General features: G+C 37.0%; 1 protein-coding gene across 3 annotated transcripts in view; it reads right to left on the bottom strand.

The window, feature by feature from the left end:
• The window catches only part of LOC106090497 (unconventional myosin IC), a 102,269-nt gene that overhangs the window by 16,757 nt on the left and 66,415 nt on the right, over positions 1-19,097 (bottom strand). For 2 of the 3 annotated variants that reach the window (XM_059360360.1, XM_059360358.1), the window contains one exon: positions 18,530-18,597. Coding sequence is in view for 1 of the 3 variants with exons in the window: in XM_059360357.1 (XP_059216340.1) it covers positions 12,240-12,247 (8 nt within the window). In the remaining 2 variants the exon portion in view is untranslated. Of the gene's footprint in view, positions 1-12,239; positions 12,964-18,529; positions 18,598-19,097 lie in introns of those variants that run through there. The other variant, XM_059360357.1, reaches the window with a different exon arrangement.

Raw genomic sequence — 19,097 nt, forward strand, 5'->3', positions numbered from 1 at the left:
TTAGCCCCGGTTAGGAAAATATAGCCTTTATAAGTTGTAGCATAATTAAAAGGGGTTTTGTAACGTTTTCGCTTGAATTTGAAATCACACATTTTGAGTAATAGGAGCGCATGCTAAATGGTTACACACGTTTATTTAAAGGAACATATCTTTCGTTTATCGCCTTGAAAATACCTAATGTTTGATATCACCACCCATTTGCAAGGTCTAAAACTGTCAATGATTGCAAACTCTTGGTATTTATTAAATTTTGCAATTGTTGCTTATACTGTTTTTCATTGCCTGCAGATAAAGACTTAATAGTATTAGGGTGTAACGAAAAAATGTTGTAGTTTTGTGTTATTTGGGCGAGTTAATAAAGGCAACCTGCGATTGTAATACCTGTAAGTTATTTAGTTGGCTATTACCAATATTTTGATCCTCCAGCCGAACTTAAAAATATTTCCCAGCGCCATTACCGTTTGCGTTTCTTCCCCCAAGTGTGACACCACCTTTTTGTCTCCATTTGGTTTTTTGAAAATCTGCAGATAAAGCAAACTTTGTCTTCAGACTTTTGATAGTTAAATTTTCTGCTGTTACAGCAGTAGCCGGTTGTACGTTCCGGATTGACCCGATGGAGACCTTCATCGCCAAGTGCTGCCGTCTTAGTTCACGTGTTCGTCCGTCCTTTTTTCGTCATGGGAGAGGCACATCGCGGAGTGCCTTCTCCGCACGATTCTGGTCCATGTCGGGATTGAAAAAACCCTGGATCCTGGTTCTGTTCGGTTTGCCAGAACCGCCTCTTTCATCGGTCAGAGTCGGTGAGGTGCATGGAGTTGGTACATTTCCGATCTTGCTCTGGCCTAACGTCACTACGGGAGTATAGTCACACTGAATATGTTGTAAGGTGATAGGCGTCGTCATCGTCGGACTTTGTGACCCCCCGACGTCTCCCGTGCGGCAAAATACGCAACAGCAGTATCCCAGTCCCAATATTACCATGCCAGTTCCGGAAAGTGTTTTTTTCTGCAATTGAATCGCAATGGTCTCAGAGGCAAGACCGACGAGATAGTCGATTTTATTACTTTCTTTACTTTAATTGGCTATGATAAAACATTTGTTCCACTAGCCGAACGAAGAATAGCGTTCCAAGCGCCTCGATCTTCTGCGCTCATTCTAAAACCTCTGACACCACGTTTCGAGGTGTCTCCCACCACTTGATCTTTGCATCGGACATATGGTCTTCCCGGTTTGCGTGCACCACCGTGTTTGACCAAATGACCTAGCCAACGCAGCTGTTGTATTTTGATGCGTGTAACTATGCTATCGTCGTCGTACAGCTCATACAGCTCGTGGTTCATACGTCGCCTATATTCTCCATTAACGCAAACTGGTCCATATATTTTACGAAGAATCTTTCTCTCAAATACTCCAAGCACTGCCACATTTGGTTTCACAAGTATAACAACACGGGTAGTATCAGTGTCTTGTATAGTGTAATCTTCGTCTGTTGAGAGGTGGCCTTGTTTCTAAACTGCTTACTTAGTCAAAAGTAGCATCTGTTTGCCAATATTATTCTTCGCTTTATTAGCCGGAGGAAATTATTGGTTGCGGCGATCCAGGAGACAAAGCAACTAGCAACTAGCACAGTTGTCACAGATACGATGTGCGACGTACACAGAAAAAAATAAAAATCGGTTTCAATCACGAAATTAATTGATCCAATTAATTTTTCCATTGAAACTGCTTCAATCACGAAAATGATAATATCAATTACTGTTTTTAAAGATTGTGATTGAAAAAATTTTCAATTAAAAATATTGCATATTCAATTAAAAAAATTATTGAATATTTTTGAAACTTTCAATTAATTTTTTAATTGATCGAATTAATAAAATGATTGAATTTTTCAAATTTTTAATTGATTTTTTAATTGATCCAATTAAAAAAATTATTGAAATTTTCGAAATGTCCAATTAATTTTTTAATTCGATTAATTAAAAATTTAATTGAAAATATTCAAATGTTATATTAAAATGTTTGCGAAAAAAAACGCTGTACAGGGCGCACCCTCGATTTCAATGCAACATGGTTAACATATTTAAAACTTTTGGAACACGATTTTGGAGTTTTATGTTTGGATCCATGATAACTCCTTAGAAAAAACACCTCCGGGGATTTTCCAACAATGAAATGGAAAATATTGTTTTCCGAATTATTAAAGGAAGAGCAACGAGGCAGTAACTGTGTGAATTAGGAAGTAAATCCAACAGAAAAACATTTATCATTTTGAATATGTTATAATTATATCGATGCCCGATTTCTTCAAAAACCGGCAGTCATAACAGTGCTGCTGGGTCTAAAAAAGTATTTGATTCCATTAAAAAATGATTGAAAGAACTGACTGGTAAGACCGCTATAATTTTTTTTTTGTTTGCTTTTGTTACTTGATTCGTTCGCCAATTCAACGAAAACAGCTGTTTTCCCTCTATAAAATCATCTGTTTTCAATGAATTTGAGAACGAATTAAGTGACAAAAAGAAAAAAGTCAGTGGTCTAGGCCGTTTTATATCCACCACCGAATGATGGGTATATATTCATTTTGTCATTCCGTTTGCAACACATCGAAATATCCATTTCCGACCCTATGAAGTATATATATTTTTCGTCCGTCCGTCTGACCGTCTGGCTGTTGAAATCACCCTACAGTCTTTAAAAATAGACATATTGAGCTGTCACGTTGCACAGGTTCTTGTTTTATCCATAAGCAGGTTAAATTTGAAGATGGGGTATAGCGGACTATATCTTAATATAGCCCCCATATAGACCGATTCGCCGATTGAGGGTCCTAGGCCAATAAAATCCTTATTTATTATCCGATTTGGATGAAATTTGGGACACTGAGTTATGTTAGGCCTTTCGACAACCTTCTTCAATGTGGCTCAGATCGGTCCAGGTTCGGGTATAGCTGCCATATAGACCGATCTTTCGATTTAAGCCCTTTGGTCCGTTAAAGGCGTATTTATTGTCCGATTTCTCCGAAATTTGGGACAGTAAGTTATGTTAGGCTCTTCAACATATTTCTGCGATTTGGCCCAGATCAGTTCAGTTCAGATCAATTAATTGTACGATTTGGCCGCAATTTGGGACAGTCACTTGTGGTAGGCTTTTCGATATCCGTGTCGTATATAGTTTAGATCGGTCTATATTTCTATATGGCTAACTAAAAGACTAATATGGGGGCGTAAATTTGCATTTTTCACCGGATTATGACGAAAGGAGGTTTACATATATACCCGAGGTGCTGGGTTTCCAAATTTTAGCCCGGCCGAACTTAACAACTTTTTACCACTGTGGTACAGGGTATTATAAGTTTGTGCATTTGTTTGCAATGCTAAGAAGGAGAAGAGCTAGACCCATTGATAAATATACCGATCAACTCAGAATCACTTTCTGATTCGATTAACCCATGTTCGTCTGTCCATTTGTGAGTCCATGTATTCTTGTAATCAAGGTACAGGTCGTATTGGTTGTCCAATCGTCACGGAATTTTGCACATGTCTCTTTTATGGGTCAAGGACAAACGCTGCACAAAATTTGGCAAGGATTGTTTTGTTACTGATCTTAACATATCAAAAAAATTTATTATATTCGGTTCAGATTTAGATATAGCTCCTATATGTATTACCCGATTTCCACAAGGCCGTAATAAACAAAATCTTCAACCGATCTGCACAATATTTGGCACGTTTTGTCACTGTTCATAACATATCGGCGAGATTTCATCAAAATCGGTTCAGGTTTGGATGTGGCACCCATACATATTTATCGCCGGATTTACACTTATATGGCAGTAGTAACAACAATTGTCAAACGATCTGTTCGAAAAAAGTCGGTTCAGATTCTTATATAGCTCTCATATACATATTGCCCGAATTTATAATTGTAGGGTAGGTTTAGGACATTATATAGTCTGGTTTATTCTTAACGGCATTCCTTTCCTTACTTGTTTATTCTTAACGGCATTCCTTCGTCTTTATTATGAAATAAACATACGTTCATTTATTCAAAAATTTTTCTTTGCATACCAAAATAACACCTCTTATTGGAAAACCCTTTATGTTTCCATCTATTGGGTTGCCCAAAAAGTAATTGCGGATTTTTTAAAAGAAAGTAAATACATTTTTAATAAAACTTAGAATGAACATTAATCAAATATACTTTTTTTACACTTTTTTTCTAAAGCAAGCTAAAAGTAACAGCTGATAACTGACAGAAGAAAGAATGCAATTACAGAGTCAGAAGCTGTGAAAAAATTTGTCAACGCCGACTATATGAAAAATCCGCAATTGGGGCAACCCAATACTTAATAATTGGTGAGCCGTGCAATGATAAAATCATGCCTTTGACATGACACGTTCGATCTTATAGAACGAAAACAGAAAAAAATTAAGCGTCAACAGCCAACATCTCAAAAATCTCCTCCTAGCATCAACAAGCAACACACACACAAAGCAAAAACTTGTTACTCTAGCAATCTTTGATTGCCATTCTTTAACGTTTGAAATGAGCATATTGCAGCAGCATATTTTTTGACGTGCTTTTTGTATATTCAATTGTTTTTTAGTCTTTTTTATTTTGGTTGCAAAATTATTTCATTTTGTTTTTGGAACTGCGACCAGCTTATACTAAAAGTTTTTTATTTGTTTTTAATTTTTTATTTATTTTTAAACGTTTTATTAGTTTTTTACTTTTTATTTATTTTTTAATTTTTAATTTGTTATTTATTTTTTTATTATTTTTTTAATATTTAATGCTATATTTCTTTTAATTTTATTTTTTTTTATTTTTATTTTTTTCTGTTTATTTTTTTTTATTTTTATTTTATTTTTAGTTTTTTTTTATTTTATTTTTTTTATTTTTAGTTTTTTTTATTTTATTTTTTTTTATTTTTTCTGTTTTTAGTTTATTAATTTTTTAGTTTTTTTTTAGTTTTAGTTTTTGTTTTAGATTTTTTTTTAATTTTATGTTTTTTTTTAATTTTTATATTTTTTTCATATATTTTTAAAAAATTTTATTTTTATTTTGTTTTTAATTTTTATTTTTTTATATTTATTTATTTTGTATTACTTTTATTTTTTACTTTTTTAATTTTTTTATTTGCATTTTTTTACTTTTATTTTTCATTTTATTTTATACCAAAATTCATTACTCGGTGTCGTTTTTTGTCAAAACATTTTTCAATTTCATTTCTTCATTTAAACAATCTCTCCTTTCTACAATAAGTAACATTATTGAAATCATTTAAACTCGGCTCGCCTAGGTGAAATCTAATTTTAATGATACATAATTTTTGTTAAGCAATTAAAAAAGACTACGTCCATTTAAATTCTTTAAATAATAAATATATCAAATTAAATCAAAAGCGGACAAAGGGAATCGAGGGTCAGTCGTTAAGGAGTAAAGTTAGATATCTGTACCTGTTATCAAATTTCCTTCCTGGCATAACCTTGAAAAGATCGGATCATAGCGCTGATACCCGGTTATTTAAAGGTTGTTTGCCAAACATTTTCAGAGAATAACTGAACTTTCTCTACGTTCTCAAAAACATATCTAAGCCGAAGAACTTGATACGTCTTCAATAACGGGAAGTTGTCGAACATTTTCTGGCGGCCAATTGGTTAGCCTAATCAAATGAGTCAGAATATCTGGAATTCTTTAATAACAATATTCTCTTCTAAAATTTTCTTTTCTGTTTGCCTTGGTACTAAGGCAAAGAAAATGAACTTTGTCTGCCTTCCATATCAAGTGATGATTGTGTATATATATTTTGAAAATTTTCAACTGTGAATTTGAAGGATATGATATGACTTATCTTGGCTTTAGGTTAAATAATATTTTTTTTTTTCATTGGTAAAAAGTAAAAAATTTATGACGTTAACAATTACACAATCGTCATTTAACTGTATGTAGTCAATGGCAAAATGATATTTAAAATAAATTGCTCTTATCGGTATATAAAGTTCTAAGCATTTTTGTTGCTGCTTCAAATCAGCTAGAATAAATCCATCTACTTTGTTTTTTTGTTTTTGTAGGATTATATAATGTGAGTTTTGTTGGTAGAGGTATATATGCTACATCTTTGGCTTAGTATTATCAAGAATAAAACCAACTAACAACAAATTTACCATGTCTTCCAAATTCTTTTTTTGTTTGAGTGAATACTGATGTGTGTTACTTAAATAGTTTAGGATGATGGACCTTAATAGGTCCAGGTGCTGACCCATGACCGGCGAAAGTGTGTGAAGTGAAGTGTGCAAAATATTGTGCTGCTTGCCACAATAGCAATTTTAGACCGATACTCAAAGATTTCTTTTAATTTATACCCACCATCATATGATACTGATTTGTATGTAACACCTCGAAATATTGATCTGAGACCCTATAAGGTATATATATATTCTTAAACGTCTTGACATTTGGGTCGGTCTAGCCATGTTCAACCGTCGGTCCTTCCGTCGTTCGAAACCACGATAGCGTTTGAAAGAATGAAGATATCCTCTTGAAATTTTGCACCGATGCTTCTTTTTGGAAAATTTTTCATATCGGCTCAGATTTGCACCTGGATTTTAGCCTCAATTTTCGAATCGACTGAAATTTGGCACAAGGGCTTGTGTTATGACGTCCAACATTCATGGCAAGTAATAATTGGAAAATCAGGAGTCGGAGGAGGGAAACAGGGAGTATTGTTTATTCACATTTGTTTTAGACATTTGTACAAAAGTAGATTCCACATTCGTACTGTTCGAGTGAAAAACGAGTTTTCCCGGTAATACAGAGATCGGTCAACTGACTGGTATGCGCTCTTAGAAAATCTTGTGTCCCTGGTGAACCTCCTTACCTCATGAATAAGATCGTATCTTAGCGGAACAAACACCACGAAAGTATCAATACAACATACCGACGGTGCATTTAAATGCTTCTTTCGAATCTTCGAGTATATCTTTTGACCAACGAACATAACATTGTATCCTCATTTCGAGAACAACAAGACTGTCTGATTGTTCAACATCTCTTTCTCGAAGACGCGAACGAAGTCATTACCCATACCGAAAGCGACTAACTTTGATAAAAGTGCAAATGCCTACAGACACGATCTTACTCTCACGAAACCGGTGAATGGAGAGATCGAATCGAACCCATACTGTCGGCAGGTAAGAATATCGTTGCATATGCAAATTTGACCATGAAAATTCCATTAAGGAACAGGAGCGAACTTCTCACATATCAATGAGAGCTGTCCGATTCAAGTTTAAGCTCAATGATAAGCGGCCTCCTTTTTACAGTCGAGTCCAAACGGCGCAGAGCGACACCTCTTTGGGGAGAAGTTTTTACATGGCATAGTACCTCACCAATGTCGCCAGCATTAGGAGGGGGTAACCACGCCTTAAAATTGTTTCTGAGGTACTCGCCAGGATACGAACTCAGACATTTATCGTCATAGGTAGACATGCTGACCTCTGCGCTACGGTAGCCTCCAATATCGTTAGACTCCCAATTAGGGCATATCATTAGGGCGAGGGGCATATCGCAATTGGTCGGTTATTCGCCGGTATGTTCGCATCGCCCTTCTTGGAGATCGGTTGAATCTTTGCAACCTTCATTGGGAAAACTCCTGCAAGGTTACACCATTGCAATATAACGAGGGAACGATAGGAAATCTGGAACGTGGAAGAGTTTTCGGATCGGATACCTGAAAGGATAATTGAGTTCGAGTACGAGGCACTGCTACCAGAGGCACAGTCTTGGATTGACGGAACTCTGCTATTGCCATCTGGAAATTGATGCTATATGGATAGATCAAAGCCAGAGGACAAAGGGGGCCTGGGGTTTACATTGAGAACCCAGGGACGGAAATCTGTTTCCGACTGCCTGACAATAAAACAGTCCTGCAGGCGATCCAGGCGATAATGGAATATGTGTTATATAATGTTATCCGAGGGCGACGAGTGTGAACATTTTTACGAAAATTAAACTGGCAATCAGGGCGATAAAAACCGGGACGATAACGTCACGAACAGTCTTGGAGTGTAAGAAGGAGATGAACGCCTTCCCTGAGTTTGGAACGATCCGCAATGTTTGGGTGCCGGGCCATAGCGGAGCAAGAGGGTATGAAAGAGCAAATGATTTGGATACGAAGGCCAGTTGACCGACGTCAATAAAATTGGAAATACCCCGACGAACGCTGTGAAACAACGAAACTGTCGGTAGGACGATATCGTAACGGTATCATAACGGAACACATAAGACTAGTTGCGGCCAGTCATAGCATGTGTAGTTCACGTGGGCAGGTTGATTAGACGTTGGAGCATTTCATTTTCTCATTGTCCGGCTTTCGCGACTAAAATACACCCGCACTTAGGAGAGGACATAGTCTTAGACATGAACTGTATTAGGGGCGTAGTGTGTATTTTTTTACCCACAACCATAGGATGGATCGTCTCGACATACTGAGTCGATCTAACCATGTCCTTCCATCCGTCCGTCTTTCGAAATCACGGTAGTGGTCGAACACAAATTGGGTTGCCCAAAAAGTAATTGCGGATTTTTCATATAGTCGGCGTTGACAAATTTTTTCACAGTTTGTGACTCTGTAATTGCATTCTTTCTTCTCTCACTTATCAGCTGTTACTTTTAGCTTGCTTTAGAAAAAAGTGTAAAAAAAGTATATTTGATTAAAAAAGTTCATTCTAAGTTTTATTAAAAATGCATTTACTTTCTTTTAAAAAATCCGCAATTACTTTTTGGGCAACCCAATAATACTAGCCGCTTGAAATTTTGCATAGATATTTCTATTGTATGTAGTTGGGGATTGCAAATGGGCCATATCGGTTCAGATTTGGATATAGCCCCATATAAACCGATCCCTCGATTTGAATTATTGAGCCCCTATAAGCCTCAATTTTCAACCGATTTGGCTAAAATTTGGCGCAAAAACTTGAGTTATGACTTGCAACATCCATCTGAATCGGTTTATAAACAAATATCACTGTCAAGTTTTATCCGAATCGGTCAATGATATGATATAGGCCACCCTAAAGACTTATATCCCGATATGACTTCTTGCGATCAGAATAATTCAAATACAAACTCGGCTAATAAGGGTAAATTTTTAACCGTAATTCACGGTGGTGGTTACCCAAGATTCGACCCGATCGAACTTAGCACGCTTTTACTTGTGCAACAAGCCGATTACTGGCCTATGTGTATGTCCACCCTTTTTCAAGCTAGCCTAACCTTACCAAAGCAAGGTTGCGTAATGGATGAGGAAGTGTCGAAGAACACTTAGATAGGACATGTGTTTATTTATCATCCGGTTCTGTGGATTTATTTACTTCGAGATCCGAAAGAATGTTTTTAACTCCTCGCAGTCGAAAGCATATCTGGGAGATTGAACTAGATACACCTTTAATCACAATGGTGGTTGATTGCTTTACGGCAACAAAGAATTTTCTGCAAACATTTCAGCCAGTAGGTTAGCCTTATCAACCCGGGTCAGTAAATGTCTGGCCGTCTTTAACTAGAGTCGGGAGGGGTCGACGAGTCGTACTTTTTACAAAAGATCAAAAGCTTTTACCCTTGGAGAAGCAATAACTGTGGGACATAGGCGTTGTTTATAAAAAAAAACTTTCCGTGTCTAAGTGCCTTGGCACACTAAGTTCATGACGTTTTTTTTTCAGACGCCAGTTTCTGAATTCCTCCTTTTTCGATCTGACAGCATTCCCGCATGTCTGGTTAAACCATTGAATAACTGCAACCATTCTAGCAGCGAGTTAAAGACCGGCACGCAGTAGAGCTGGCAAAACATCGATGGCACTAACGATTGACTGAATATCGATTAATATTTTTCCAATGGATACTATCGCAATAGTTAAATGTTTTGCAAAAATAAGCAATCCTACACTGAATGTATCTTTTGAGATACATTGCGTCTATAGAGGACGCACTTTTCATCCGATTAGGCTAGCATTTTGTACAATGATTTCTCTGATGACTTCCAACTGAATTTAATATCCTTGATTTCATTGATATTGATTGCATTGATATTGCTTTTATATAAATCGATCTCCTGATTTTTACTTCTAATATTAGTGATGGGAAATTAACGATAGTATCGATACTATTGATATGCAAATGCAAATTTTGCCCATAAACATTCCACCAAGGAACAGTGGCTAACTACTTACATATCAATGAGTGCAGTCCGATTTAAGTTAAAGCTCAATGATAATGGGCCTCCTTTTTATAGCCGAGTCCGAACGGTGTGCCGCAGAGCGACACCTCTTTGGAAAGAAGTTTTACATGGCAAAATACCTCACAAATGTTGCCAGCATTAGGAGGGGAAAACCACCGCTGTGTCATAGGCGGAAATGCTAACCTCTGCGCTACGGTTTGCCAGCTCTAGCACGCAGTTTTTGTTGCCATAAGAAATGCATTGGCATATCCTAAGTGAAATTTTTGGTTTGGTTGATGTTACAGGGGGACATTGTTCCTATAAAATGAATTTTTTCTGCCTTAATTTAATACAAATTAATGAATATATTGTATGTATATTTTGGAGGCTACAGTGGCGCAGAGGTTAGCATGTCCGCCGAGGACACATAGGTTAAAATCCACGCGTGAACATCAACAAAATTTTCAGTGGTTGTTATCCCCTTACTGATGCTGGCTACATTTGTAAGGTATCCTGCCATGTTAAAACTTTTCTATCTGGTTGTTGTTGTTGTAGCAGTGTGTTATACACTGAGGCGACAGCCCTTGCCGATGAAGAACTCCATCAGGTCAATCCGGAACGTACAACCGGCTGCCATGGGATGGTGGTGTCGCTATGCGGCACGCCGTTCGGACTCGGCATAAAAAAGGAGGCCCCTTTTCATTGAATTGAAACTTTAATCGGACTGCACTTATTGACATGAGAGAAGTGCCCCTGTTCCTTAATGGAATGCTGGTTACATTTTTAGAGTATCCTGCTATGTTAAAATCTACCTAGTGGTGTCGTTATGCCGCACGCCGTTCGGACTCGGCATAAAAAAGGAGGCCCCTTATATTTGAGCTGAAATTTTAATCGGACTACACTCATTGATATGAGAGAAGTATCCCCTGTTCCTTAATGGAATGCTAGCTACATTTTTAGGGTATTTCTGCCTAAAGGTGTTGCTATGCGGCACGCCGTTTGGAATCGGCATAAAAAAGGAGGCCCCTTATGTTTGAGCTGAAACTTTAATCAGACTGCACTCCTTGATATGAGAGAAGTGTCCCCTGTTCCTTAATGGAATGCTGGCTACATTTTTAGAGTATCCTGCCATGTTAAAACTTTTCTACCTTGAGGTGTCACTATGCGGCACGCCGTTCGGACTCGGCATAAAAAAGGTATGCTGTCATGTCAAAACTTTTCTACCTAGTGGTGTCGCGGCACGCCGTTCGGACACGGCATAAAAATGAGGCCCCTTATCTTTGAGCTGAAACTTTAATCGGACTGCACTTATTGATATGAGAGAAGTGTCCCCTGTTCCTTAATGGAATGTTCATGGGAAATTTATTATTAAGTATTAAGTTTTTATATTTTATCAGCATTATGTGTGACAGTTTGTGCCAAATGAATATAGAGTAGTTTGTCACCATGCATTGGCTATCAAAAATCTCCCTAGAGCTGCGTACCGGGAAAAATAGATAATTGCAAAAAATATTACTCGTTTTCATTTTCCAGGGATTTTGGGGATATTTGTTCAAAATGTTGCAAATTTCGTAATTTTATGCAGGATTTTGTCATCGTTAACCACTGTGCAATATAGTGCTATATATGTAGTAATAGAAGAACCACTAAACCGACTTTTATACTATATTTGGACCAACAATTTTGAAAGATAGCTGCGTTTTCAGTGATATGAATTGATTTTGTAACACTACTTTTTTGAATAATTGATTAATTAATTTTTTTGCAAGAACTTTTCTTTATATTTTCACGTGATGCAATAAAATAGTTGCACAAATATATTTACGGCGCACTTAAATTACCCCTCTTATCACTAAACCCTTGTAGGGAATATTTTGTTTTGTTGGCATTTCATTAAAAATAACACATTTTAGTATCTCTTTAAATTGTGAGTCATTCGCATTCTTTTTAAAGTACATTTGTAACACTGTGCAGATTTTTTTCTCGGTGTATTCTCGCTTAATTTTTCTTATGTTGCCATAGATACCTTGACATGATTGTTGCGTCCTTTTTTCAAACAACACTAGTATTGAATATTTTCTTGTTTGTTTGCTTATTAATCCGACGGTTGTTGAATCTTTAGTGGCTGGGATTAATATGAGACGGTGAACATAAAGACCCCAGGTAGGAACGGATCAAACTGTTTCATTAAACCGAACGTATAAAAGTTTTTAATAATTTTCACATTGGTGGTTATCTTGGCAATTTGTTCTTTCATTGGCTCTATAATTGGGAACACCAAACAGCACCATCGCACCGATTAGATAATACAATCGCTTATTTTTGCTCTGAGTTATATAGGTGGTGCCGATTTTGTTATTGGCTTTTCTCTTGGCGAGGTCTTTAGCTCAGATGTATAGATGAATGATGAGTGAGTGAGTGGGTTGTAGTGCTGGAGTTCGTTCGATAGGTTTGCTTGTACTCCTCGCGTCGCCTACAATTGGCATATGAAGATTGTTGATGGCACACGGACACATGCACATGGGTAAAACGTATGCCGCATATCGCTAGCTAACGTTCAAACGAAACTTTTGATAATTTTTGCCAGATTCTGTTTTGATTATTGTTGTAGTGGTTCACATTGCGTTTTTGCTCCAGTATCTTATCATTAATAAATGATGATTGTATTTATAGTTGGTTGATAGTCGCCTCAATAGACGTCAGATACTTCCAAGAGAAATGCTTGTTTATATACCCAATTAATAAGGCATAATAATATTGTAGAGGTGTAACTATACCTAAAGTTAATATTGGTTCTTCTCTTTTCACAAAAACAAAAAAGAACTATCATTCAATTTGCACTTGTTTTTATTTTGTTCTAGCACTTTGTTGACAAAACTCGCGTTTGAGGAGAGCTTAAGAGTGTCAACAAGTTTGCACTACTGTTGAAAAAGTCCGAATCCGCTGAGTGCATTTGTAGTCTCTCTCTCTCTCTCTCTCTCTGCTGTGGTGTTGCCAGAAACTCGCAGAATTTTCTATCAGTCTCTGAGAGATTATGCTTCCCAAACGAAAAACTTGAAGGCTTCGAGTATTGAAAATCGTTACTAATATCATGGTGTTGCCAATTAAAAATGGGAGATCTTTTTGTTGTTAACAATCAATTTCAATTATAGCAGAGTTCAACATCATCAATGAAAGTGCCATAGAAATCGGATAACTCTGCTGGGCGGATGAATTCATATCTCAAAATCCGTTGATTCTGCATTTTCTAAAATCTTGCCATAGATGTTAGAAGTCATAATGGAAGACTTGCAAATGCAAATTTTGCCCATGAACATTCCACTAAGGAACAGAGGCTAACTTCTCACATATCAATGAGTGCAGTCCGATTTTAGTTTTAAGCTCGATGTGCAGTGCGACACCTCTTTGGAGAGAAGTTTTACATGGCATAGTACCTCACAAATGTTGCCAGTATTAGGAGGGGAAAACCACCGCTGAAAAATTTTTCCCGATGGTCTCGCCAGGATTCGAACCCAGGCGTTTAGCGATATAGGCGGACACGCTAACCTCTGCGCTGCGATGGCCTCCATAATGGAATACTTACTTTAATTGGCTACAGAATGTTTGTTCCACTAGCCTCGATCTTCTGCGCTCATTCTAAAATCTCTGACACCAAGTTTCGAGGTGTCTCCCTCCACTTGATCTTTCCATGGTCTTCCCGGTTTGCGTGTACCATCGCGTTTGCCTTCAAAAGACTTCTTTGCTGGAGCTTCTTCATCCATTCTGACAACATGACCTGGCCAACGCAGCCGTTGTATTTTGATGCGTGTAACTATGCTATCGTCATCATACAGCTCATACAACTCGTGGTTCATACGACGCCTATATTATCCATTATCGCAAACTGGTCCGTATATTTTACGAAGATTCTTTCTCTCAAATACTCCAAGCACTGCCGCATCTGCTTTCACAAGTACCCATGTTTCAGAACCATATAACAACACGGGTAGTATCAGTGTCTTGTATAGTGTAATCTTTGTCTGTCGAGAGGTGGCCTTGTATCTAATCTGCCTACTTAGTCCAAAGTAGCATCTGTTTGCCAGTATAATTCTTCGCTTAAAATCAAAACTGGTATCATTCCTTTCGGTTACGGCGGTGCCGAAGTAGATAAAGTTACTGACTATCTTAAAGTTGTGGTTCCCAACTCTCCATATTCTGTATCTGCTCGGTTGTACAAGGCGTTTTGGGAGTTGAAACCATACATTTCGTCTTATCTCCATGTACTGCAAGACCCATTGAATAATGGAATTGAATACGCACAATTTCAACCAAATCGCATAGAATAATTGCGGCATCCAAGTGCTCAAATCAGGAGATAATTTTTTATGACAGTTTGATCAGTTTATAAACCATAATTGGAATGAGAGTTTATGCAAATTGGATAGAAATTGCCCTTCCCAGTTAATCAAGAAATCAAATCGGGAGATCAGTCAATGTGGGAGCCAAATCAGGTTATGGGGCGATTTCGTTCATATTTGTCATGGGAATTGGAAGTTATAGCGGATCGTAGCTATATTTCCGACGAATCGAATAAAAGTCGATGAGTGCTCTCCAAATGCTCAAGAAGTCTATTCGGGAAATCGGCTAATATGGCAGCTATGCCAGAGTATATACCGATTTCGATCATACACGGCGTATGGTTCGAAGGAAATAGCACAACTTAACATGTGATGACGCACAGTGGCATTCGAGGGTTGCCTTTTATATTTCGGGATTGGAAACCCCTAGTGTTGCAATCTGCCAACTGGAAGCTCTATCGTAAATATAGACATTTTTGAGGTTATACGTAATCATAACGTTTTGACATATGAGCGCTATTTGTGTTGTTTTACAGCAATAGAATCGATAAGAAATTTAGTAAAAAATATGCCATTTGAGAACGAATAGAGATAACTCTTTGAAATTTGGGATGGTAAGAGCTGAGGTAAAATCATGTGCATAATTTCAAGGCCCTATATGACCCGGGCGCCTCTTGGCAGGGCCCTAAAGTTGGTCACTTCGACATTTCGAATACGAATATTTGTTCGGGCTGCCAAATCTTCATTTGTGGTAGAGCTGGCAAAATATTAATGGTATCGGTTTTCTCAATAAGAGCGCTAAAACATTTTTTTTAATAAAACAAAAACGTTTGCGGAAAATTGAAATTCTTTATTTCTCACAGAAATTCTTTATTTCTTTTTAAATACGTTCGATGCCATCATGTATGAAACTCGATTTCTTTTGCATGGCCACCACGAGCACGCTTGCAGAAGTCCATCCAGGCAACGATACAATTAATGTACAAAGTATATGTGTCTGAAAGACGCCCTGGACAGTCACAGATATTCTAAAAAGATCGTCGAACACTTTAAAAATTACTTGTTCAGGTTTCCGGACCACAGATATGTCCTAGGGAGTGGTTATTATTTAAAACAACAATTTTTTAATGAAGGTCAAACTATCGTTGAATGTTAGGAAATTGACTTTGGGACAGAGGTATTAACCTTAGATGTTCGTGAAATGTGAAAGGTAGTTTCAAATCTTGCAAGCCTAACTGGCTTGCAAGAGTTAGTGATATAGCTGCCATATAAACCGATCTGGGGTGTTGACTTCTTGAGCTTCTATATGGCGCCATTCCTACCCGATTTGGCTGAAATTGCACGACGTGTTAAGTTACGGTTTTCGACAACTGATCTCAATCGATCCATAACCTGATATAGCTGCCATATAAACCGATCTTAAATCTTGACTTCTTGGGCCACTAGAGGGCGCAATTCTTATCCGAATTGGCACGACGTGCTTTGGCAGGACATCTAATTACTGTGCCAAAAATGGTTCAAATCGATCCATAAACTGATATAGCTGCCATATAAACCGATCAGGGATCTTGACTTCTTGAGCCTACAGAGGGCGCCATTAAGATTCGGCCCGCCCGAACACGCTTTTACTTGTTATTTTATTGCTTTTTCACCTTAATTCTTAAATCTATCAATTTGATTTTGATCAGAAAACGTCAAAGTGGCAACACTGTTATTTCGTTTCATTCTTGCTCCATTGATTTAATAACTGTTGTGTGGGAGCAACAAATAAAAAGAGAGACTTGTAAACAAACGATTTGCCATTGTTCTCTTAACATTGGATACGCTGATAAAAGGAAATAAAATCAAGAAGGGTTTATGTTTTCAACATTTATTCTCTTCCCTCTTTTCTGCTGTTGTTGAAATCACATCTTTGTGCTGTTCTGCATTAAGAAGTAACTTTGCATCATCACAATAATTAAATGTTGAGTTGTTTATTTATTTTTCAATACTTTGTACATATTGTTATCAGCTGACATACATGCATACATATGTAGTACTCTACATATCGTTGTGCTAAATAGCTCATTAACACCAATGTTATTGTTATTTTATTGGCTGCCGCTTCGGTGATTGTAAAAATATGGTACCTACAATAAAACACAAAGTACCTATAGTTCGATTAGTTGGCTTGAGTATCTGCCACTTTGCTCTCATATTTACCAAGAGAAATTTGACATTGAAAAATAGCATAACAAGTGTGTGTGTGTGTGCGGCGGGAGAATTGTAATATTGGATCGTGTCAAAGTGAAATTTAGAAATGGGTCAAATAATTAAGTTGAAATTTTAATTGTATCTGTTATATATAAATAAATAAAAAGTTGTAAAAAATTACCCAAAATCGAAATCCATCGACCAAAGATGTGGCCCTTTAAAACAAAGGTGGAAAAAAAAAAAGAAAAAGTGTGCTAAGTTCTTGGGATTGGGCCGAATCTTGGGAACCCACCACTAGGGATTCTACTAAGAATTTATACAAAATAAATTTAGTTTAAGGGCATAACTTTATTCTACTTGCCAAACTTCTCTCAAACCAGCAAAAATTATAGCTTTTCAAAGAACCGAACAAGGATAATCGGGAGACCGGTTTATATGGGAGCTATACCAGGTTACAGATCCATTTAGACCGTACTTGGCACAGTTGTTGGAAGTCATAAAACACTATCTGCAAAACTTTAGCGAAATCGGTCAAAAATTGCCGCTTCCAGGGGCTCAAGAAATCAAATCGTGAGATCGGTTTATATGGGATCTGTATCCAAATCTGAACCGATATGTCCCATTTGCAATCCCCAACGACCTACATCAATCCCGGCACGGCATAGCTGTGAGCACAACACAGGCTGGAACATTGAGGTCTGATCTGTGTGGTGTTCATTGCTGTCATGAGAAGCTAAGCTGCGAGTTACCGGGCGCGTCCACAGGTTGCGGATAGTGGAATACTCCATACGGCGTAGCTGTAATGGCAGTCGCGACAATCAGCGGTATCGAGCGGAGAGTCTCAGTGAGAGGTCGGGGGGTACCGGCTTGCACAAATACTGAGTGCCTATAATGCTCGATGTGACAAGGCGAGTTATAGGCGCCTTTAAATAACCAATAGCCATCCTGTTCCCGCGGCGATCGCTCCTTTGGACCGGAACAAGCTTGCTCATCTACAAAAGCTTGACGAATGTAGCACATGAAAATGTAGCTACAACAACAACACCAACCTACATCAATAGCAAAGTATATGTGCAAAATTTAAGCGGCTAGCCTTACGCGTTCGTGATTTCTACAGACGGACGATCGGACATGGCTAGATCGACTCAGAATTTCGAGACGATCAAGAACAAACGGAATGACTAGATTAGTGTACCCTCATCATATGGTCGTGGTTATGAACACATCTGAAATAGTTCTTGCTCTCATTTTTGGAATTGAAATCCTTCCACATAAAGTTTTTAATTTCGGTTCTAGTGGCTGCCCAGATCCAAAGACATAGAGATAGCAAAAGATTTTTGAAAAAAATTCTAGTTTTTACTCCCATTGAAATATGAATTTCCCTTCACAAATTATTAGAGCTGCACAATTATCGATAATCACAACATTTGATATTTTTAGTGATAAATATCGATAGTATAGATACTATCGTTAATTTCACCTATATTTCAAACGAATATGTGAAGTAAAAATCAAGAGTCCGAATTATGTAGAAACAATATCAATACACATATCAAATAAAACCGATTCAGTTGGAAGCCATGAGAGAAATCATTGCACAACATTTTGGCCCAATCGGATGAAAATGGTGGATTCAGTGTCGGATTTTTGTTTAATTTTCCAAAAAAATTTAACTTTGCCGATAGTACCAATCTGAAAAATATGAATCAATATCTATAGTGCCGTTGATATTTTTCTTAAATTATGCGGGGCTTGTTGGCCCCGGGACTTTTGAATTGTTATTTACCTGAGGTTTCAAAGTTCTAAGGCACAAATGTCCGCTTACAAAATAGTCATTAAATGCTTTGTATTATTCTGAAAATAAAAAAAATATAAAAATAAGAAAATATATAACAAAATAATATAAACAATAATATAGAGAAATTCAATTTCTAAAAACATTGTAAACCACCTATTTTGAATAGGTATTTTCTTCTTCAAAAGCCTAAGTTATTTCAACCGAAAATGTTTTTTTTTTCTTAAATACTCATTTATGCTTGTGGGTGGATTTGTCACAGGATTAGTGGCGCCTAAAAGTATACCCTGAATATTAAATTTAAAATTAATATGAAGCACCCTGTGCCCAGCTAACTTATTTTTATGTGTATTCAACAAAAGGGAATGACCTAAATAATAATTGCGATTACAGAAAATTAAAAATAAAAATATTCAAAAAAATTTACTTCCGACGAAAATTTTCAGGAAACCCAATGAAAATGAAATAAAATTTTCTATGAAAATCAAATTTCAACGAAAATTTTTTGAAATTAAAATTTCCAAAAAAATTTTGTATGTACTTAAAATTTCGACAAAAT

The sequence above is a fragment of the Stomoxys calcitrans genome, chromosome 1 (assembly GCF_963082655.1).
Source record: "Stomoxys calcitrans chromosome 1, idStoCalc2.1, whole genome shotgun sequence".
NCBI lineage: Eukaryota > Metazoa > Arthropoda > Insecta > Diptera > Muscidae > Stomoxys > Stomoxys calcitrans.